The sequence below is a fragment of the Bubalus kerabau genome, chromosome 2 (assembly GCF_029407905.1).
Source record: "Bubalus kerabau isolate K-KA32 ecotype Philippines breed swamp buffalo chromosome 2, PCC_UOA_SB_1v2, whole genome shotgun sequence".
In the NCBI taxonomy this organism is placed as follows: domain Eukaryota; kingdom Metazoa; phylum Chordata; class Mammalia; order Artiodactyla; family Bovidae; genus Bubalus; species Bubalus kerabau.
In genome coordinates, this window is record NC_073625.1 from 80,360,297 (window position 1) to 80,383,712 (window position 23,416).

The following is a 23,416-nucleotide window of genomic DNA, read 5'->3' on the forward strand; positions in this document are numbered from 1 at the left end:
GAATAATATTCCATTACATTTGTAATTTATTTTCTTTCTTTTTGTAACTACTCAAGTATCTTTTATTTTGCATTTAGGGCCCTCCCTGTCCCCTGTACTTTCTTTATTCATTCATTTGTCAGTGGATAGTTAGGTTGGGTCTATGACTTGGCTATTGTGAATAGTGCTAAAATGAATATGAGTACAGATATCTCTTTAAAATAGTGATTTCTTTTCCTTTGGATATATACCAACAAGTAGAATCACTGGATTATCTGGTAGTTCTATCTTTAATTTTTGATGAATCTCCTGTGTTGTTGCTTAGTCACTAAGTGTTGTCCATCTTCTTTTGCAATCCCATGAACTATAGCCCACCAGGCTCCTCTGCACCTGGGATTTCCCAGGCAAGAATACTGGAGTGGTTTGCCACTTCCTTCTCCAGGAGATCTTTCTGACCAGGGACTGAACCCACATCTCCTGCATTGGCAGGCAGATTCTTTACCACTGAACCACCAGGGAAGCCCCTGAGGAACCACCTTACTATTTTTTATAGTGGCTGCACCAATTTATATTCCCACTAATGATGTAGGAGGATTTCCTTCTCCCATATCCTCCTCAACAGTTATTATTTCTTGTCTTTATGAAGATAGCCATGTAAGTATTATCTCATTCAGGCTTTGATTTGCATTTCCCTGGTTATTAATGATGATGCACATTTCTTCATGTACTTGTTGTCCATTTGTATGTTTTCATTGGAAAAATATCTCCCGATTCTCTATTTTTAATCAGGTCATTTTTTGTTATTGACTTGAGTAAGTTATTTTTTTTATTTTGGATATTTACTTTTTATCTTATTTACCTACACATAATAGTTGCAAATAACTTCCCTCTTTCCATAGGTTGCTTTTCACTTTTTAAGTGGTTTATTTTGCTATTCTGAAGCTTTTTAATTTAGAGTGTTCCCATATGTTTATTTATTTATTTATTTTATTTTGTTGCCATTGCTTTTGGTGTTAAATCCAAAAAAAAATCATCACCAAGATCAATGTCAAGGAGCTTCTTTCCTGTTTTAGGTTTCCAGTTTTACATTCAAGTGTTTAACACATTTTCAGTTGACTTTTATAATGCAAAAGAGAGGCCCAGTTTTATTCTTTTGCATGTGGCTATTCAGTTTTTCCAGCCGCATTTACTGAAGAGACTGCCTTTTTTGCATAGTATATTCCTGCTTCCTTTGTAAAAAATTAAATGCCTATATATGCGTGACTTTATTTTTGAGTTTTCTATTCCATTGATCTATGGGTCTGTATTTTTGCCAATATCATACTGTTTTAATTACTATATCTTTGAAATATCATTTGAAATCAGGAAGTGTGAAACCTCCAGCTTTTTTCCCCTTTCTCAAGATTACTTGCCTGCTGCTACAGCTAAGTCGCTTCAGTCGTGTCCGACTCTGTGTAACCCCATAGACGGCAGCCCACCAGGCTCCCCCGTCCCTGGGATTCTCCAGGCAAGAACACTGGAGTGGGTTGCCATTTCCTTCTCCAATGCATGAAAGTAAAAAGTGAAAGTGAAGCCGCTCGGTCGTGTCCGACCCTCAGCGACCCCATGGACTGCAGCCTTCCAGGCTCCTCCATCCATGGGATTTTCCAGGCAAGAGTACTGGAGTGGGATGCCATTGCCTTCTCCGGATTGCTTGCCTATTTGGGGCTTTTCGTTGTTCCATACATATTTTAGGATTGTTTGTCATTTTTATATGAAAAGTTTCCATTAGAATTTTGATAAAGATTACATTAAATTTGCAGATTGCTTAGGGTACAATGAACTTTTAATATTAATTCTTTCAATCTATGAGCGTAGATTATTTTTCTATTTATTTGTCCTCTTCAGTTTCTTTCATTAATATCTTATAGTTTTCAGTGTATAGATCTTTCACTTTCTTGGTCAGGTTTTCTTTGTAAGTATTTTATTCTTTTTGATGCAATTGTAAAATAGGTTGTTTTCTTAATTTCTGTTTCCAATGTTTCATTGATAGTGTTTATAAATTTAATTGATTTTTGTATATTCATTTTGTATCTTGTAACTTTAAATTCATTTATTAGTTTTAGCAGTTCTTTCAGTGGAATTTTTACAGTTTCCTATGTTTAGTTGCTAAGTCATGTCTAAGTCTTTGTGACCCCATGTAGCCCACCAGACTCCTCTGTGCATGGGATTCTCCAGGCAAGAATACTGAAATGGGTTATATTTCCTTCTCTAATATATGTTCTCATGTCATCTGCAAATGAAGACAGTTTTACTTCTTCATTTCCAACTTGGTTGTCTTTTATTTATTTTCCTGCTTAAGTGCTATGGCTAGGAATCCCAGTACAATGTTGAATAAAAGTGGCTGGAGGCAGGGTAGGGGTCGGGGAAATGGGTGAAGATGGTTTAAAGGTACAAAATTTCAATTGTAAGATAAGTTCTGAGTATATAATGTATAGTATGCTGACTGTAATTAATAATATTTGATCATAAAAGGTATTAAGAGAGTAGATCTTAAAAGTTCTCATCAAAAGAAAAAAATTATAACTATGTGAGGTGATGGGTATTAAGTAAATTTATGTGGCAATCACATTTCAACATTTATATATATATCAAATCATTATTCTGTGTACCTTAAACTAGTTCAATGTTATGTGTCAATTATATCTCAATAAAACTAAGGGAAATAAAAAGAGTACTTTCAGGAATAAAAGCCTCTAGGGACATGAGAAAACAAGAAAGGTAAGAGGGAGAAGTTTCAGGTGGTTTCAGGCAAAGTTGTGCCATTATGGCAGCCCCAAATGCAAAGGTATAATTCCAGGTACTTCTGTGGAAGTCTGCTCCAATAGCCCAAAGGCAGTCTTCCAGAAGCCAGTAGGTATGAACGATTTAGCCACAGAATCCGGTCCCAGGACCTGTAGTCTATTGGTGACTACTCTAATGACTCCATTAATTAGTTCTTAATATATCTCTTTTGTTAAGGAGAAAATAATTAAATTATAATTGTTATATCTCCAAATCTTCTGAGTGAGTGTATTATGGTTCTTTTAGTGTCTTATAGAAGTTAGTAGGGCTTCCCTGGTGGCTCAGATGGTAAAGAATCTGCCTGCAATGTGGGACACCTGGGTTCTATCCCTGGGTTGGGAAGATCCCTGGAGAAGAGCATGGCAACCCACTCCAGGGTTCTTGCCTGGAAAATCCCATGCACAGAGAAGCCTGGTGTGCCACAGTCCATGGGGTCACAAAGAGTCAACACGACTGAGTGACTAAGTACAGCATAGCACAGAAATTAGCAAGCACATTGCTATCCACAAAATGGGTGTTAAATAGAAACTGTTTGATTTATTTGAGTCACATGTAACATTTCGTATATATATATTTTTTTATTATTTTTTTTGTCTATATGTATGTTTAAATCCAATAGGCCAGAACCTGTTTTGTGGACAAAGGATGGTGGAGAATTACCAGATCCTGACCGAATGGTTGTGAGTGGTAGGGAGCTAAACATTCTTTTCCTCAACAAAACGGATAATGGTACATACCGATGTGAAGCTACAAATACTATTGGCCAAAGCAGTGCAGAGTACGTTCTCATTGTACATGGTGAGTACCTTTTTGACATTATTATGCATGTAAGAATGAATGACCTGAAAAACTGCTAAAATATATAAAAATCTTTATAATAATAAACACATTTAAACAGGTTTTCATTTTCTTTCAGAAGAACTTCTCATAAGTATAAATATCTCCAAGATTCACAATTAATATGTTTTGAATCAAAATAATAACATAAAATTAAAGCATATATTAGGAAATAAAAACAGTTTTGTTAATGATTTTTTAGTTGTAAATATACTGTGTATTGTTTGATGGTGACTAGTAAATCATATTAATGGTTTTCTTTATGCTTTACAAATAAATGCTTTTAATAATAAATCAGAATCATGAAAACTTTCCTTAAGTTAATTTTGGAAATTATCATAAAAGCGTATTTTATAATCACTATTAGTAGTTTTACAAAGAATGATAGTAGGTCATCGAGATGCAGCAAAGACAGAGGTATACAGTACTAATGACACCTGCATGGTAATTTAAAACGCCCACAAACATTTTTTTTTCTCCTCTCATTAGTCTCATATTTTGAGTAAATATAGGCAAAATTGCAAAAAGACATGCCAATTCCCAAGATTAGAGAGAATTTCTATTTTCTGTAAACTCCAAAAGTCAGGACAGATTTTTCATGAAATAGCTTTAACATATTGTTAAATGAAGATGAACTTTTATGAAATTGGTAAATATCACAATAAATGAAGTTAGTTATGTTTCTTTATTTCAAGACTTCTCAGAGTTTATTTACAGGGTACAATGTGAACCTCAAAGAGAAAAAAAGCATTATAGAATGTAAGATTTTTCTCATATATTTCACCAAGAAAACATTTTCTAAAACTAATATGTTCTACATAATGTTACAGTATTTGAATGAGTGTTGTGTAAAATCTATACAAAGCTGTAATAAATCTAGTGGATCTTAGAAGTTACAGAGTACATTTATTTGAAATGTTACTCATGAATATAAGTATAAAATAACTGTAAGAAACATGGATTAATTCTATAAGTTTCCAAAAAGAGGAATTTGGGGGTAAGTTCTAATTCTTTGTAAAGTGATTTAATTTTAGGGGGAAAATAACCCCGTTTGTTTTTCCAAAGATACTTATGTTGTTATGATACAGGCCAAAATAATATATTAAATCAATTTATAAAACTGTCTTATTTTTGAATTGCTTTAGTGTCTACCATTTCTCAGCTGTTAGCAACAATTTGCTCTTGAAGTTAAACAACGGCTTGTGCTGAATAGACTTTCCACATATAAACATGTTGAAAACAGGAGAGCTGAGAGAGTAATTTATGGTATCGCATGAATTGTGCAAATTTCAGTTCTGGGGAAAGTTCAGCCTGATCAAGTTAGACTGATAAATTGGAATTAAATGTGGTAACCCCCTGTAGACAAACCCTGCCAGGCTCACTGCCAGAGAGAATATAACAACCCTGAGTGTGTCAAGAAGATAAGTTAGATCCTTAGAGCAGGATCCAGGAGTCACTTACAGTTACTGCTGACCTGGATGTTTAGATACCACAGTCATGGAAGTGAAGTCTGATTCACCCTCAACTTCAAGTGCTTGTCTCACCTCACAATTTTTGGGAAACTGAGGGATGTTGCATAGCACGTCACATTGTGTTGAAAGCGATATGACATAAAAATATAGACAATTAGAAGGGAAGTGACAGAAGAAATAATATACTTTGATGAAAAATATGTCATTCATTTTTTTTTAAGTAATTCGAGTGGGGGAAAATTCATATGTTTTCTCAGTGTTTGCAAGCTAGCCAGCAGTATGATTTCTTAAAGAGCCAAGCTACCTTTAGGTAGTTGGCAGTTGACATATTTCTAATAAATATTTCTCTGAGCACTTTGTAAGAAGTCATTTTTGGCTTTGCTTTTTGAACTACAGTTCATGAAAAGCACCCCATAGATTAGTGCTATTCACGCTGCTAGATAAATGCTGTGAAGTTCAACACTGGTTTACCTAGGATTATTGACACAAGTAATGAGAGGCTCGATGAAACAGTGAAACCACATTACACTGTGTTTTAAAAGGGCTCCAATTGGGTTCATTACAAAATAAAGTTTTGTTTTTTTCTCTCCTTTCACACAGGGTATAATGCCTCATTAGTCACTGGTTGTATAAATATAAAAAGCTACTCTCTTCTATTAATGGTTTGGCTGTTTCAAAACCCGACTCAATGATGAAATTTGAGTGGCATTTCGATCTATAATGAATGCTGTATGCATTTCGGATTGGAGTGATAAGTGATCGTTTGTGAGAACTTTACCCTTTTATCTTTTACACCAAGTTTGATTTTGCATTAGCTGTGATAATTTAATATAGCTCTAGCACAGAAGGGCCTTTCATGAGCTGAGACCATCTTTGACTCTACCACAGTTACCTAAGTTCTCTTGATTCTTAACTTGATGAAGGTTGGGGCACTTTGCTGTGAAATCATCTGCTATCTAGTGCCATCCTAATAGATTTTATTCTTTGGGTGTCAGTGCAAGAGCATTGCTTAAATGTTTTCACATTTAATTGTTAACAGCACTGATGTTTTGTGTCATCAACACTGGAGGGTCCCCACCCCCCTCACTCCTTATAATGACCCCTTTGGAAATTAAAGCATTAGAACTACAGACAATAATTTGAAACTACCAGTCTGAATCTCATTCTCAGTGAAAGGCCTAACAAAATTCAGTATACAAATACCTGTAAGATAAAACATTGTACTTTTGAAACATTTGTACTGTAGAGATCCCATTAGGAAAAAAAAAAATAGCATTTTTCATTAACAAGCTCAGCAGTGGAAACATTAATCTGTTAAATTGTTAGCCATTGTTATACTATGAATTCCTGTGACCACAATAGTTTTGTGTTTTCTGCTGCTATGTAAAAATATTGAAGTTAGTCTCATATTGTTATTGTTATCATGCTATTTATTTCTTTTGAATGGTTAATTATGCCCATATTAATGGTCCCATATAAATGGTATGTTGTTCTATTGCTGTTCTTGCTATTTGAAGAACTCAGATCAACAGAAATATTTCTTCAGTAACCAAATAAATATTTAGCATTTATCCACTGAGTGCAAATTCACTATAGGAACAAAAGTGAATAGCACTCAAGGAGTTTAAACATGGAAAATAAGCATTCAAGTGAGTATAGTACAAAAATCAAAGAGCTCTAGGAGGATGAATATACAATAGTGTAAATGTCAGGGTTTGTGACAACATGGCTCAAGTGTCTGGAATTAAAAAAAAAAACAAAGTAACATTAGTACTCCTGGATTATTCATAAACAAATGGCATACAACACAAATAGAACTGTCTACCAGTGCCAGTCACATAGATATAATAAATCAGAGTTTTACTATTATAATATTGCTAGTGGAACCAGAAATCAAATTGCCAACATCCACTGGATCCCAAAAAGCAAGAAAATTACAGAAAAACATCTACTTCTGCTTTACGGATTACACCAAAGCCTTTGAGTGTGTAGATCACAACAAACTGTGTGTGGAAAATTTTTCAAGATGGGAATACCAGACCACCTTACCTGCCTCCTGAGAAATCTGTATGCAGGTCAAGAAGCAACAGTTAGAACCGGACATGGAACAACATACTGGTTCCAAATCGGGAAAGGAATACGTCAAGGCTATATATTGTCACCCTGTTTATTTAACTTATATGCAGAGTACATCATGAGAAATATCAGACTGATTGAAGCCAAGACTGGAATCAAGATTTCCAGGAAAAATATCAATAACCTCATATACTCAGATGACATCGCCCTTATGGCAGAAAGTGAAAGGAACTGAAAAGCCTCTTGATGAAAGTGAAAGAGGAGTGTGGCTTAAAACTCAATATTCAGAAAACTAAGATCATGCCATCTGGTCCCATCACTTCATGGCAAATAGACGGGGAAACCATGGAAACAATGACCAACTTTATTTTGGGGGTTCCAAAATCCCTGCAGATGGTTACTGCAGCCGTGAAATTAAAAGACACTTGCTCCTTGGAAGAAAAGCTATGATCAACCTAGATAGCTTATTAAAAAGCAGAGACATTACTTTGCTGATAAATGTCCATCTAGTCAAAGCTATAGTTTTTCCAGTAGTCATGTGTGGATATGAGAGTTGAACTATAAAGAAAGCTGAGTACCGAAGAATTGATGCTTTTGAAACTGTGGTGTTGGAGAAGACTCTTGAGAGTCCCTTGGGCTGCAAGGAGATCCAACCAGTCCATCCTAAAGGAAATCAGCTCCTGAATATTCATTAGAAGGACTGATGCTGAAGCTGAAACTCCAATCCTTTGGTCATCTGATGCGAAGAACTGACTTATTGGAAAAGACCCTGATGCTGGGAAAGATTGAAGGCAGGAGGAGAAGGGGATGACAGAGGATGAAATGATTGGATGGCATCACCGACTGGATGGACATCAGTTTGAGTTAGCTCCAGCAGTTGCTGATGGACAGGGGAGCCTGGCATGCTGCAGTCCATGGGGTTGCAAAGAGTTGGACACAACTGAGCAACTGAACTGACTGACTGACTGAGTAGTCTTATGATACCAAAAGCAATCTCAATCCAATCCTCTGGTATAAAATTTACCCAAGAGTTGTATTCAGTTTGCCGTCCATTATCTTCCCTGAGTGGTACCCAGAACATAAATTAAATTATCTCTATTAAAGAATGAGGAAATTCTATATTCTTATTAACTAAGCAATAGAGAAGATCATAAAAACATCAACACTACAGCAAATTAGTAATATAGAGAGAGCAGAGTGGAAGTTATAACTACTCTTGTTCCTCTGATGCAACATCAAATTCAGAGAGTATAGATAAAATATTCTCTCCCCAAAGAGAGACTACCCAGACCTGCATCTTTTTGTATAGATACAGAGATCATAGAAGATACCTATTCATCACATAAAGAACTGCTGCCAAGAATTGCAGTTGATTAGATACCAGTCTTATTTTGTGCTTGGAAGCAATTTAAATTCTTATATTTATTTGTCATCCACTGATTTAAAAATATTCTTTTGGAAGTGTCAGAAATATGCAGTACCTGGCACAGTTTGAAAGAATATCTCTGAAGAGTGAAAAACACAAATTACCCTTCCAAGTCCTAAACTTCTTCCTCCTTAACTATTCCAATGCCTTTGACCTCCCTGCACATTCATACTAGAGAAATGCATAAACCAGCATCTTAGAATACAAATGGAAGATGGACAGAGATGTTGGAACTCTTTTACTATCATCTCTAGTCTCAAAACCCTTCCCAGAATTCGGGAAGAAATACAGTAATATAAGTAGGGAAAAAACCAACATGAGTAACTTATTTCTTCTTCAGCCTGTAGCTGCACTAACTATGGCAGGTCCACACTGTAGAGGGGAGTAACAGGGATTCCAGTCTGAGTTTCAGTGGAGAACCCACTCCACCTGGGACCCAACTCAGTGCTGTCTCATATAGTCGTGGCAGAGTCGAGATGCACTGTTCCAGAAAGTTTTTCATGATATTCTCCATCTGTCTTTGAATTTACTTTTCACATTACCATAATCACTCTTATATGAAATTTAAAACTATTTTGCCACTGTTTTTGTTCCATCACTTCATTGTTTATTGACTTATGTAAATAAACTTTTATAACAATTCATCACTTCTTCATTATCTTAACTCTTGCTATTCTTATTTTGAGTAAAATTGCCCACCTTGCACCTTTCCACATTTTTAGTTTTCTCTATATGTACGTATTTTGCTTTTTCTAGCAAATTTCATCTTTATGACAAGTAAAACTCTCCATAACTAGTATTATCATAGTAGAAAGTGAAATAGTGTAAAAAGCTTGTTTATGTAATCTCAACAAGTTTACTGACAGTTGCTGGCTTTGTATCCCTAAAACATCACTTGACAGGTACAGTTTGTTTTACATATTTGTTCATGTATCTATTGAAATAAATACTGGTGAAAAATGTGATATTGATTTCTTGTTTGTTTCCAGGATAATTTACCTCAGAATAACACATATATAGAATAAGATCTATCACATTTTATCATTAGCTAGTAAGAACAATTATAACAAAGTGTTTCAAGTTTTTAATTTTTATAGTAAGAGACAATATTACTGCTAGAAATGTCTATGTGTTTTGGTTTAGTGAAAAGCATCAAGCTATTAAACATGCCTTTACAACTTAGAAAAATCAATATAACTGCTATTTTCATTTCACTCTGCTTTTATTGTTAATAATAAATGTCAGAAATGCAGAGAGACAGAAAGTTGTACACCAAGATTTTGCAGGTTTTTGCATCAAGACAAACTTTGAAGCTATGTTGTTTATTTAGATATCTGTTTCTTTCAGAGACTATAGGTAAATGCAAGTTCACTTACCATTTTAGGTGCTAATTCTTCCTTTCAGTCAATTTGTTTATCATGGGAGAGAGACAAATTGAGTCATGGAGCGTAGCCTTTCTTTCATTTTAACAAACATTTCAAAGCCATCTGTTATCTCCTTCAAATATTTAAAAAATGTGAAAAGTATATATTCAATTGCTTAAGAGTTATTAGTGCCTGATCCTAAAGTTAGCAAAATAAATAATACATATATAGATGCATGCAGTACTAATTATGAAACAGATTAGGACTACTATAAAGTAATATCCTAAATTTGTTTTTAAATTTGTCTTACTCTAGAACTGAACAAGTATACATACTTTCCCAGTCTTATGCTTCACATATTCCTGCTATGATTATCAATGTTTTGAGAGCTAATAAGAACTCTCATCAATTATAATTAAAATGCACCTCAGTTCTTCATAGTAAATATGTAGCTAGACTAAAAAGTCGGCAGTCACACCTACATTTACTGTTATAATTATCCAGCAACAAAACATTTGGAAACATTGAGAATCTGCACGATTTTTTTTTAAACTTAACTGTGCTGTTAGGAAAGGTGATACAGATCAGAATGAAAGTAAGAGAGTGAATCTTTGAGCTCAGATGAGTGGGTGGGGAGCAGGAAAGAGAAGACTGGATTATGGACAGATGTACAGCCTAGCTAACATTCAAAAGGAATTCAGCTAAAATCTGTTTCCTCATATAGAAACAGACCTGCCAGTTGGTAAATTAATTCTGTGTGCTCATAATGAGCATTTTCCTTTGGAGAAGTTTTCTTTAGAAGTATAGATGGAAAAATATACAGTGTAGGAAGCAAAGGGTAGAAAAGACATCCATATGGAACAACAAGCAGTGCACTAATGGAAGAGCCCTATGGTTGCTGCTCTCATCTTCAGTTGAGAGTTTCCAGACAGTAAACTAGTCGGACGACTCTTAAAACAGTACCTTCTTTAATCGCTGAGATAAAACATAGCATCTCTGGACATGAATAAGCAGGGAGAGCTGTGATGCCTGTGGGAAAGGCATACCTCTGACTGGATGAATATGCTGTTGAACTCTACAGAGAGAAGTGGAATGGATCAAATAGTGGAGACAAGGGCACTGCTTTCATTATCAAGCTTTTTGAAAGGTGAATTTGTGCAAGCATACTCAACATGGAGCTGAGGCTAAATTCCATCTCTTTAAGATGAACATAAAGTGAATAAAGTTTCACTTTTCAAGACAAAAATTCGTTCAGAGATACCACTCTGCAGTATCAATAAATGTGTCTATGGTACCTAGATGGGTCACTGACTAAACTGTCCATGAGGAAAACCCTCATTCCTGTCTGAAGGGATGAAAGACTTCACCACCCAACAAATGCAACATTTAAAATATTCTCTCTTGCACTCTTTATATATGATTTTTTCCATCTACTGCAGTAAGGTAAGCCAAACAGAGTATTATACCTGTGGCATGTAGGCTTTCTAGATTTTTTTTATGTGCAAAAAAGCCTAGATTATAGCTTTATAAAATGCATGGAACTCTTCTCCCTGAGTATATATGCATTCAATCATTAGCAAATTCAAGCAGTATTCAGTGGCCCATGGGGGACATTTTTGGCATTCCTTTTTAGAAGCAATGGTATTTTAAACTAGAGGAAGGTATTACATAAAACCTGCTTTATAGCCTCTTACAAAAATGTAGTTTTTACAAATATTGTAACAACAGATCATGTACTTATTCCAGAATCTAAGAATTATCCTGTAATTTTCTGTCTCCCTTTCCAATTCAACAGCATATCCTGCTGACACTATTTCCTGACCATCTTCCGAGTATGTCTCCTTTCCACCATCCTCTCTCGCCTAGACTATTGTAACATTGCTAATGGGTTCCTTGCTTCCCCTGCCCCAATCTAGTTCTCACATGGATGCAATATATAAATATTTTATATTCATAGTCTTCAGTCTTACCCTATTTAAATTTTGCCAAAAGCATTTCATCACACTTAGTATAAAATCCAAACCTTATTATAGCTTATCAGTCCCTGATTTACTTGTTATTGTTGTTCAGTTGCTAAGTCGTATCTGATTATCTGTGATCCTATGGACTGCAGCACACCATGTTACCCTGTCCTTCACTGTCTCCTGGAGCTTGCTCAAATTCATGTCCACTGAGTTGATGATGCTATGTAACCATCTCATCCTCTGCTGTCACCTTCTCCTTTCACCTTCAATCCTTCCTAGCATCAGGATCTTTTCCAATGAGTCAGCTCTTTTCATCAGGTGGCCAAAGTATTGGGATTTCAGCTTCAGCATCAGTTCTTTCAATGAATATCCAGGGTTGATTTCCTTTAGAATTGACTAGTTTGATCTCCTTGCAGTCCAAGGGACTCTCAAGAATCTTCCCCAGCACCACAATTCAAAAGCATCAATTCTTCAGTGCTCAGCCTTCTTTATGGTCCAACTCTCACATCCATACATGACTGCTGGAAAAACCATATCTTTGACTAGATGGACCTTTGCTGGCAAAGTGATGTCTCTGCTTTTTAATAACTGTGAAGGTTTTTCATAGCTTTCCTTCCAAGAAGCAAGAGTCTTTCAATTTCATTGCTGCAGTCACTGTCTGAAGTGATTTTGAAGCCCAAGAAAATAAACTCTGTCACTGCTTCCACTTTTTCCCCTTCTATTTGCCATGAAATGATGGGACCAGTTGCCATGATCTTGGATCTTTGAATGTTGAGTTTCAGGCCATTTTTTTTTACTCTCTTCTTTCACCCATATCAAGAGTCTCCTTATTTCCTTCCTCTTTATTTTCTGCCATAAGAGTGGTATCATCTGAATATCTGAGGTTGTTGATATTTTTTCTGGCAATCTTGATTTCAGCTTGCGATTACATACATCAAAAGGATTCTATTATTAATATACTTGCACAAAAAGTATTTAGTAAATAGCTCTTTTTAGTTTTGTTAAATTATAGGAAAATGGTATAATAATAATATTTTTGAAACATTCCCCAAATCACCTTTAATTTTCATTTAAATAAGCTTCTATATTGCAACATTAAATATTATATTTGAATGCATTTTATTCAGTTCAGTTCAGTTCAGTCACTCAATCTGTCCAATTCTTTGTGACCCCATGAATCCCAGTATGCCAGGCCTCCCTGTCCATCACCAACTCCCAGAGTTTACCCAAACTCATGTCGTTGAATCGGTAATACCATCCAACTATCTCATCCTCTATTGTCCCCTTCTTCTCCTGCCCTCAATCTTTTCAAGTGTCAGGGTCTTTTCAAATTAGTCAGGTCTTCACATCAGGTGGCCAAAGTATTGGAGTTTCAGCTTCAGCATCAGTCCTTCCAATGAACACCCAGGACTGATCTCCTTTAGGATGGACTGGTTGGATCTCCTTGCAGTCCAAGGGACTCTCAAGAGTCTTCTTCAACAACACAGTTCAAAAGCATCAATTCTTTGGCACTCAGCTTTCTTTATATTCCAATTCTCACATCCATACATGACTACTGGAAAAGCCATAGCCTTGACTAGACGGATCTTCATTGACAAAGTAATGTCTCTGCTTTTTAATATGCTGTTTAGGTTGGTCATAACTTTCCTTCCAAGGAGTAAGCGTCTTTTAATTTCATGGCTGCAGTCACCATCTGCAGTGATTTTGAAGCCCCCCAAAATAAAGTCAGCCACTGTTTCCACTGTTTCCCCATCTATTTCCCATGAAGTGATGGGACCAGATGCCATGATCTTCATTTTCTGAATTTTGAGCTTTAAGCCAACTTTCACTCTTTTCTTTCACTTTCATCAAGAGGCTTTTTAGTTCCTCTTCACTTTCTGCTATAAGGGTGGTGTCATCTGCATATCTGAGGTTATTGATATTTCTCCTGACCATCTTGATTCCAGCTTGTCCTTCTTCCAGCCCAGCATTTCTCATGATGTATTCTGCATGTAAGTTAAATAAGCAGGGGTACAATATACAGCCTTGATGTAACCCTTTTCCTATTTGGAACTGGTCTGTTGTTCCATGATCACTTCTAACTGCTGCTTCCTGACCTGCATATAGGTTTCTCAAGAGGCAGGTCAGGTGGTCTGGTATGCCCATCTCTTTCAGAATTTTTCACAGTTTATTGTGATCCACACAGTCAAAGGCTTTAGCATAGCCAAGAAAGCAGAAATAGATGTTTTTCTGGAACTCTCTTGCTTTTTTGATCCAGCGGATGTTGCCAAAATTTGATCTCTGGTTCCTCTGCCTTTTCTAAAATCAGCTTGAACATCTGGAAGTTCACAGTTCACGTATTGCTGAAGCCTGGCTTGGAGAATTTTGAGCATTACTTTACTAACGTGTGCTGCTGCTGCTGCTGCTGCTGCTAAATCGCTTCAGTCGTGTCCAATTCTGTGCGACCCCATAGACGGCAGCCCACCAGGTTCTGCCGTCCCTGGGATCAGCTTGTGAGATGAGTGTAATTTGCGTAGTTTGAGCATTCTTTGTCATTGACTTTCTTTGGGAATGGAATAAAAACTGACCTTTTCCAGTCCTGTGGCCACTGCTGAGTTTTCCAACTCATTCATTTTATTACCCGTAAGCATTGATCAGACAACAAATAGGTATGTGAAAATTAGAATTCATCAAAATAAATGCTGCGAAATAAACTCCAATTTAATGACAACATTTTTCGACTTATACAAGTTAGTAACATAGTAGAGTAGCACAACTTAGTTACACCTTAAGGATATTTGGTTCAAGATCCAGAACCCATAGTTATTCTTTCATGGAATCTGTGTATTAAATAGGAAGAGGAATCAAGATAAAATTAGAAATATTTCTACATGGTGAGAAATATGTATAGTAACGTGTGTGTGTGTGTGTGTGTGTGTGTGTTAGTTGCTCAGTTTTGTCTGACTCTTTGTGACCTCATGGACTGTAGTCTGCCAGTCTCCTCTGTCCATGGGATTCTACAGGCAAGACTACTGCTGTGGGTTGTCATTCCCTTCTCCAAGGGATCTTCCTGACCCAGGGATCAAACCTGGGTCTCCTGCATTGCAGGCAGATTCTTTGCCACCTGAGCCAACAGAGGTGCAGCTCTGTGTGTGTGTGTGTGTATATATATATACACACACACATACATATATATACTATATAATATATATAACTTAGTATGAGTTACAGAAATGCTTTGCATAATAGCAAATGAACATTTCTAAACAGGACCAAGCAGAGAAAGTTTGAGAGATTTTAGTCATAAGCATAACATATTTAAATACAAGAGTCTTGATGTGAAGAGTGATTTTTGTCTCCTGAAAGTTCACTTATTTTAGCATTTCTTAGTATTCCATTCATGTTATCATTAATTTTTCAAAGCGCACATAAGATTATCTTGAAGTTGGGAGAGATATGATTTACAATATGAAGCTAACTTATATGCAGAATACATCATGAGAAATGCTGGGCTGGAGGAAGCACAAGCTGGAATCAAGATTTCTGGGAAAAATATCAATAACCTCAGATATGCAGATGACACCATCCTTATGGCAGAAAGTGAAGAAGAACTAAAGAACCTTTGATGAAAGTGAAAGAGGAGAGTGAAAAAGTTGGCTTAAAGCTCAACATTCACAAAACTAAGATCATGGCATCTGGTCCCATCACTTCATGGCAAATAGATGGGGAAACAGTAGCTGACTTTATTTTTTGGGGCTCCAAAATCACTGCAGATGGTGATTGCAGCCATGAAATTAGAAGATGCTTACTCCTTGGAAGGAAAGTTATGACCAACCTAGACAGCATATTAAAAAGCAGAGACATTACTTTATCAACAAAGGTCCATCTAGTCAAGGCTATGGTTTTCCAATGCTCATGTATGGATGTGAGAGTTGGACTATAAAGAAAGCTGAGTGCAGAAGGATGGATGTTTTTGAACTGTGTTGTTGAAGAAGACTCTTGAGAGTCCCTTGGACTGCAAGGACATCCAACCAATCCATCCTAAAGGAGATTAGTCCTGGGTTTTCATTGGAAGGACTGATGCTGAGGCTGAAACTTAAATACTTTGGCCACCTGAGACGAAGAGCTGACTCACTGGAGAAGAACCTGATGCTGGGAAAGATTGAGGGCAAGAGGAGAAGGGGAGGACAGAGGATGAGATGATTGGATGGCATCACCGACTCGATGGACATGGATTTGGGTGGACTCCGGGAGTTGGTGATGGACAGGGAGGCCTGGCAGGTTGTGGTTCATGAGGTCACAAAGAGTTGGACATGACTCAGTGATTGAACTGAACTGAACTTCTTTGTATTTTTAAATCTGTACCATCTTTAGAGACTGAATGAATCTCCTAAAGTCATACACAATTTTTTCACATCTACAAATTTCCTGAGTTAATATGTTTGCTTTTAGAAAATCAACTGTTACTCATCACTAATAAAGAAACTTGGTCCAAAATGATTTATATAAAAGACCAGATCTGAACTCTCTTTTTTGGGTGAAGAAGCACAGGTGTGAAGGGATTAAACTGTAGGCAAAATGTCTCTATTATTTTATCACAGAAACTAAATGAAAAATCAAAACATCTTGATTTTTCAAGCACTACGTTTTTACATCACACCACTCCTTGTTGTATATTTATATTTGATTTAAGTTTTTTCTTCTAATGGGAAGCATTACTAGTCTCCCAAAGGAAACTGACATCCTGGAGAAGGAAATGGCAACCCACTCCAGTATTCTTGCCTGGAAAATCCCATGGACAAAGAGGCTTTATGGGCTATAGTTTATGGGGCCGCAAAGAGTTGGACACAACTGAGCGACTGAGCACAAAGTACTTTTAGGAAAGAACTCCCAGTATGGAAATAGGTGGGGCTAAATAATATAGAAACATACATTTCAAAGGAATTTTCCCTCCATTTTAAATTTCACTTTCCTTTGTCAGTTTGAAATGTAAAAGAATATTTTTAAAGAAAAAAAGTATACTTTTTTTCAATAACAGACTGATATTATTCATCAACTTTTCTTATAATTACATAAGACTTTTGGTTGCCACCTACAGTTTAAAATTGCAGTAGTTTTCATTTTTCAGCCTTTTTTTTTTTTAATTGTATAAGGATTTCATTCAGTATGTGAGGCCAGTTGAAGCTATCAGAGGAATGAAAAGGGATGCATTCAAATCTAATTTTTGAAAGGGTTCTTTTTTATGAAGCAGATGAGATTACCGTATGGCTCTGGAGGAGGAGACAAGCTCTGGCTTGTTGAGGCCTTGTCAACCTGATGTTTGTCATTTAAGTAAGAGCCTTGGTGCTGTTATCCATTCTTATGCTATAATCCAAATAGGCTGTTACAAGTAGCTGAACATAATTGGAACAATAAATGTCTTCTGCACAGGCGAAAAAAGCAGATACAGTAAACTTTTCCTCTTATAGTTGCTTCCAATGGCACGGTAATTATTGGTAAAGTTTAAGATGCCTTATTATTTTTAAAATTAGGGAATGTGAATAATTTCTATCAGAAAGATACTTGTTATATTAATATGTCGAGTTCTGGCCAACAATATTCCACTAATGATCTTCCATATCTCCAATAATAAATCTTGGTTTGGATTCACTCTTGATTATCCCAGGACCACCTAGGGGAGTTAGTGACAGAAAGTAGAAAGGAAGTAGACACATGGAATCCAGACTAAATGGTAGCAGTTTTTCTCCCTATTGAATACTAGTCCTTGGAGAGGAAACAAGCAGCTTGGGCTTCTGGGACTCTTTAGACTTAATTTTGCTTCGAAAATCCAATCTGAATGGGCCAGAATGCCATTTTTAAAAAGAGAAACTGCCACAAAACAAAACAGGTTGACAAGTTAGAAATTATTGTACACTGCATTTGTAGAGAACAGAATATACCTTTAACCTGAAAAGCTCGTTATTGGGAAAAAGGTGCTGTAATACTCTGGAGTTTATTGTATACAGTGCTTGTTGGAAGTGATTTCATTTTGACAAGGTTATACAGGATCTGTTGTGCTCTAATAAGCTCCAATAACAAAATACAGTTGCATTTTTTGAATTCCTTCATTAGGATGTGAAAAAGGACCCTTTTTCTATTATTTTGAATTGAGTATGATGATTTAGAGCTCTGACACTTTTAAAAACATTGAAAAACTGCATTTGGAATGTAATATTCTTCAGTATGCTGAATTTTATTTTTTTAGACTGGAAGATTCTTAGCAGAAATTCCTAAAAATTACTTCATGAATGGTAAAAAGAGGAGGAGGGGTAATTTTTTGCAGAGATTCACCATGTATAAGGCTCAATTACTGATCCATGTCTTTAAAATTGATGCCATTTCTTATGTACTGACAACATTGCTATTACCACCAAAAGATGCATTATTTATAAATTATCAGTCAAATTCAAAGCCTAGAGCTAAGTACCCTAAGGAAGCACTGAAATATACCATGGATTTGATACCTATTTCCTCTGTTATCTTATCATCTTTTATACTCATAAATAAAAACAAAAAACTAGTAATGCATTAATTGCCAAGTAAATGTGATAGCTTCCCAGATTTCAACCACTAATTTCATGAAGAGCTATGGTATGTATTCTGTTTACTGTGAACTTTATTATTAATAAGAGAATAGTTGAGTGTATTAGTGACTATGTTAATTAAAAGAAATTTAAAATTTTACCTTAATATTACTCATGTATTTTGATAGATGTTCTCCACTAAAGGAAAGATAGAGAGAGCTATATAGCTCTTGAGAGGCACATAACTCTGGGTGGGGTCACAATAGTGTGGTCATGATTGTAAACAACATTGTTATGGCAATACACCAGGGTCCTGTGTCCATGGGATTTTTCAGGCAAGAATACTGGAGTGGGTTGCCATGCCCTCCTCCAAGGGATCTTCCCAAACCAGGAGTGAACCCAGGTCTTCCTCATTGCAGGCAGATTCTTTACCATTTGAGCCACTAGGGAAGCCCATAATTTTATGGTAGAGGGGTATAGGTAACAAAATGCAGGAACATTAGATAAACTCAGAAAGCATGAAAAGTGTTCAGAAAAAGGAAATCAGTTGGGGTTTAGTTGATCACGGAAGTCTTTACACAGCAGGTAGGAATAAAGCTGAAAGTTGAGAGTAACATTTCACTAGGCACATCAAAAAAAGGAAGGCTACTTTAAGATGAAAGTGAAGTTGCTCAGTCGTGTCGGACTGTTTGCGACCCCAGAGACTGTAGCCTACCAGGCTCCTCTGTCCATGGGATTTTCCAGGCAATAGTACTGGAGTGGATTTCCATTTCCTTCTCCAGGGGATATTCCCGACCCAGGGCTGAAACCCGGCTCTCCCGCATTGTAGACAGACGCTTTACCGTCTGAGCCACCAGGGAAGTCCTAACTTTAAGATAAGACTGGGTGATACTGATGGGTTGGATCAGAGTAAATTTGTACCAAGGCAAAGTTATATTTTTAAAAGCAAGAACATGCTGATTTCTAAAGATTGAGCTTACAGTTTATTAGAAACATAGGTACATAAATATATGTGTCATGGCAATATTTAAAATAAGCATGTGTAGAGGTGCACGTAAGTGCTTGAAAGCACATTGAGGGAAGATATTAAACATGAAAGAGAAAAGTAATGTGAAACAGGATGTGACTCTGAGAACATGCAACAAAGAGAACAGAAAGAGCTGAGTCTACAATTTGGGGAAATGACTTGTGTCAGGGCAGATGTCTTGTATTCCAGACTTTGGCTTTTCTGTTTAAGCTAACTGGCATTATAAGAAATAAAGAAAAGAAGCCAAGCATACATGTGCTGGCTTGTATATAACTCTAGCCCCTGTTGTTCCAGAAAACTTTAACACTGAGGCAACTCAAGTGGGTATAGTTTGGAGTTCACATGAGAATCATAGAGGTTAAGCAGGAGACATGATGGACTGATGAAGTGTCAAAGCAAAGTTTAGCCATGGTCCCCGGGAACACAGATTTTAGTTTCCTGATTCACTAGCTTTGTTGTATGAGTAGAAATTGTGTTTCTGCAAGTGAATAGATTCTTATAGAAGTAACCCACAGTATTTACACTGCATTTTTTTGTACTCAGTATTCACTCACATGAATAACTTTTGCAGCCAACTCAGACTTTGTCTTCATAATACACAATTGTGCAATTGACTAGATTTGGGGTTTTGTCTGACATTATTGAAATATTCCTGAATTTTCCTTATATGTTAGGGTAACACATTATATATGTTATAAGTAAGATGAAAATTGTAATTTATTTTAATTTACCTCTTATATGTAGGTAAAACTATAGGCAAATATTTTCATGCCTTGGATCTTTATTTTTCTCAGCTCCCCATCAATACAAATTCTCAAATTTTTGCTTTAAAGGAAATTCCTGATTTTATTATGGCTACTATAGTTTTCTAAAACAATAACATGTTACTAATAAATAATAAATAATGAATCATGGACCTCTATGAATTCATTTAAATATCTTATTTAAACCACAAAATTATTTTAGCAAGTTTTATCCATATTAGTATATGGTAAATGAGTAGATCCCTAAGATTTAATCTGCTAGGAAAAGATTTAAACACTTAATCACAATTTTAGAGAAATCGGTGTTACACATTTATATATAGTGTGATAACAATTTTTAGCTACTTGAAGCTATTATTGTTTCACATTCAAATTTCTTACTAACTAAAAGATGTTTTATTATTTCTGATTTTGAAGAACTTTATTGGAATTTCTCTTTTTGGTTTTAAATTATATCTATATACTAATTTCTCTGATCAGATCTAAACAAAAATAAACAAAATCTAATTATTTTCACTTTGTTCATTTCTGAAGATACCCTTTTTCATCCACTACATATTTTATCAGTTATTAGCTCATCATTTACATGTTACTATCTAGAAAATATATTATATAATACAGTAAATTTCTTTTGTAAATTATAAATGCTGAACTTCTTAGCCATTTTTTTTCCCCCAGGCAAATTCAACAATATTTAATTAGATTAACATGCTCTCCAAGGAAAATGACAATGAAAAATTTGAGCCAGTCTTTGTATTGTAGAAAACAGAGATGAAATATCATGTAGTTAATTGACTAATCTATTAGATAGCTGCCATTTCTGAATGTTAATATCCATAAATTACACACAATTGATTTTTTCTGTTTTTTATTTATAGCTATTTTTGTGTCCATTTAAATACTATTTAATCATAGGATGTGAACATGTAAGGCAAAATCATCTAAACTGATGTCATATTTAGCAGATTACTTATAATATTAATATGACTGCAGATTATGTGGCTTTATGAACAGAATTAATAAATTGATGTTGAACCAGGATTAAGTTACTTTTATTATATATGGGCACATTTGTAATTCTTCTGCATATGAATCAGTATATTTTTATTCTACACAGTGTATTTTTTTCAACAAAGAGAGATAAAAAATGAATGTGTTGTAGAAAAGGAGAAAGTGATCTTCATTTTTTATCCTGTGCTATATTTGGTTGAGTATGCTTTATATTAATAGCATAATGGTTTTAAAATATACAAGATTCTAGATACCTCAAAAATAAGGTTAATGACAATTACTTGTGTTTCCAATTTTGTATTTCCTTATGGAAATATAGCTTCATTCTCATTGAAGTGAAGTGAAGTGAAGTCGCTCAGTTGTGCCCGACTCTTTGCGACCCCATACACTATAGCTTACAAGGCTCCTCTGTCCATGGAATTTTCCAGGCAAGAGTACTGGAGTGGGTTGCCATTTCCTTCTCCAAGGGATCTTCCCGAACCCAGGTCTCCCGCATTGCAGGCAGACGCTTTACCGTCTGAGCCACCAGGGAAGCCCCCTCATTCTCATTATCAATGTTTAAATAAAAGGCCAAAACCTTTAAAATTATTGCTGAATGATGCCAAATGTTGGTGCTCACTTGTAGGGGAAAAAACTAGAGAGGCAGGTGTTTGGACTTAGTAAGACAGCTCAGAATTTTACTAATTTCTGCTTTGACAGGAGTTATAGTCAGGCAGATAAAATAAATCATCTCAAGATGGAAATGTTAGAGAAATTTGTCTCTCCAGTATACTTATATATTTAAGAAAATTCTCTCTATAATATAGCATATGTATGTGTAATTTTCAAGGCAAGGAAACTATCTCAAAGTCTTCTCATCCATTAAGTGGGGATAGTAATAGATAACTCACAATTTTGCTTTGATCATTTACCGCTGATCACAATGAGTTACTCAGTGGTCCCTCCTAGCCTTTCCCTTTCTTGGAAAGTCTCAAATCAGGTGAAAATGGAGAGAGTTCCTAAGAAGATGGGGCATACATGAAACTCAGGTCAGGCTCACACAGCTTTCAGAGTAGCAGAATATGTAGGCAAAGACTCAGTTTGTTTTGTTGTTTGTTGTTGTTGTTGCTTGGTCACTAAGTCTTGTGAGACTCTTTGTGGCCCCATGGACTATAACCCACCAGGCTCCTCCGTCTGTGGAATTTTCCAGGGGAGAATTGTGGAGTGGATTGCCATTTTATTCTCCAGGGGATCTTCTTGACCCAGGATTCAAACCTGCATCTCCTGCATTGGCAGGTGGATTCTTTACCACTGAATCACCAGAGAAGTTCTCATTTTGTTAGCAAGGATATTTACTGAAAGAAGTTTTAAGTTGTAGTAGTTTTAATTGTCTTGAAAATGTGTGCTTCAGAAAATAAAAAGTTTCTGTATGTAGTAAGGACAGAGAACTATTTGTGATCAGAAGTAATGAAATATTTTAGTTTTATATTAACTAGTCAAAAAGTGGACTTTTCTAGATCCCCTAAAATAAATTATGTGCTTATAATGCTATGAACAAATTCATTTAGTAAAATTTTACTGACCTTCTAAATTGTGCAAGGTACCAAAAGTAAAGCAGGCAAAATTCTTCCATTCAACGCTTCATTGCCCAGTGGTGAAACTGACATGAGTAAAATCATAGCAATAGAATGTTTAGGTACAAGAAATATCACTCTATTCTCTTGGTCTTTCTGAGAATTCTAACTAATTCCAGCTAATCTTACATGGTTGAGTTGTAGTTGATTCTGATTAATCTCCTGGCATTGAATATTAAGACTAAATGTTTGATATTTCACAATAAAGTTGAAATAATTTAATGGACAATGTGATGAGAAGAAAGAACAGAATGAAGAAGCTCTCAATTTTTTCTTTTTTTCAAAAACAAAAATGTTTCCAAACATGTAAGCTGAAATAATGTTCAGACAGTTCAGTTCAGTTGCTCAGTCATGTCCGACTCTTTGCGACCCCATGAATCCCAGCACACCAGGCCTCCCTGTCCATCACTAACTCCCAAATTTCACTCAAACCCATGTGCATCGACTCGGTGATGCCATCCAGCCATCTCATCCTAGTCATCCTCTTCTCTTCCTGCCCCCAATCCCTCCCAGCATCA

General features: G+C 35.8%; 1 protein-coding gene across 1 annotated transcript in view; it reads left to right on the forward strand.

Annotated features, from left to right (window-relative positions):
- CADM2 (cell adhesion molecule 2) overlaps positions 1-23,416 on the forward strand; it is a 285,958-nt gene that overhangs the window by 175,894 nt on the left and 86,648 nt on the right. The window contains exon 7 of the mRNA XM_055570073.1: positions 3,422-3,600. Within this exon, the coding sequence (XP_055426048.1) occupies positions 3,422-3,600 (179 nt within the window). The remainder of the gene's footprint in view (positions 1-3,421; positions 3,601-23,416) is intronic.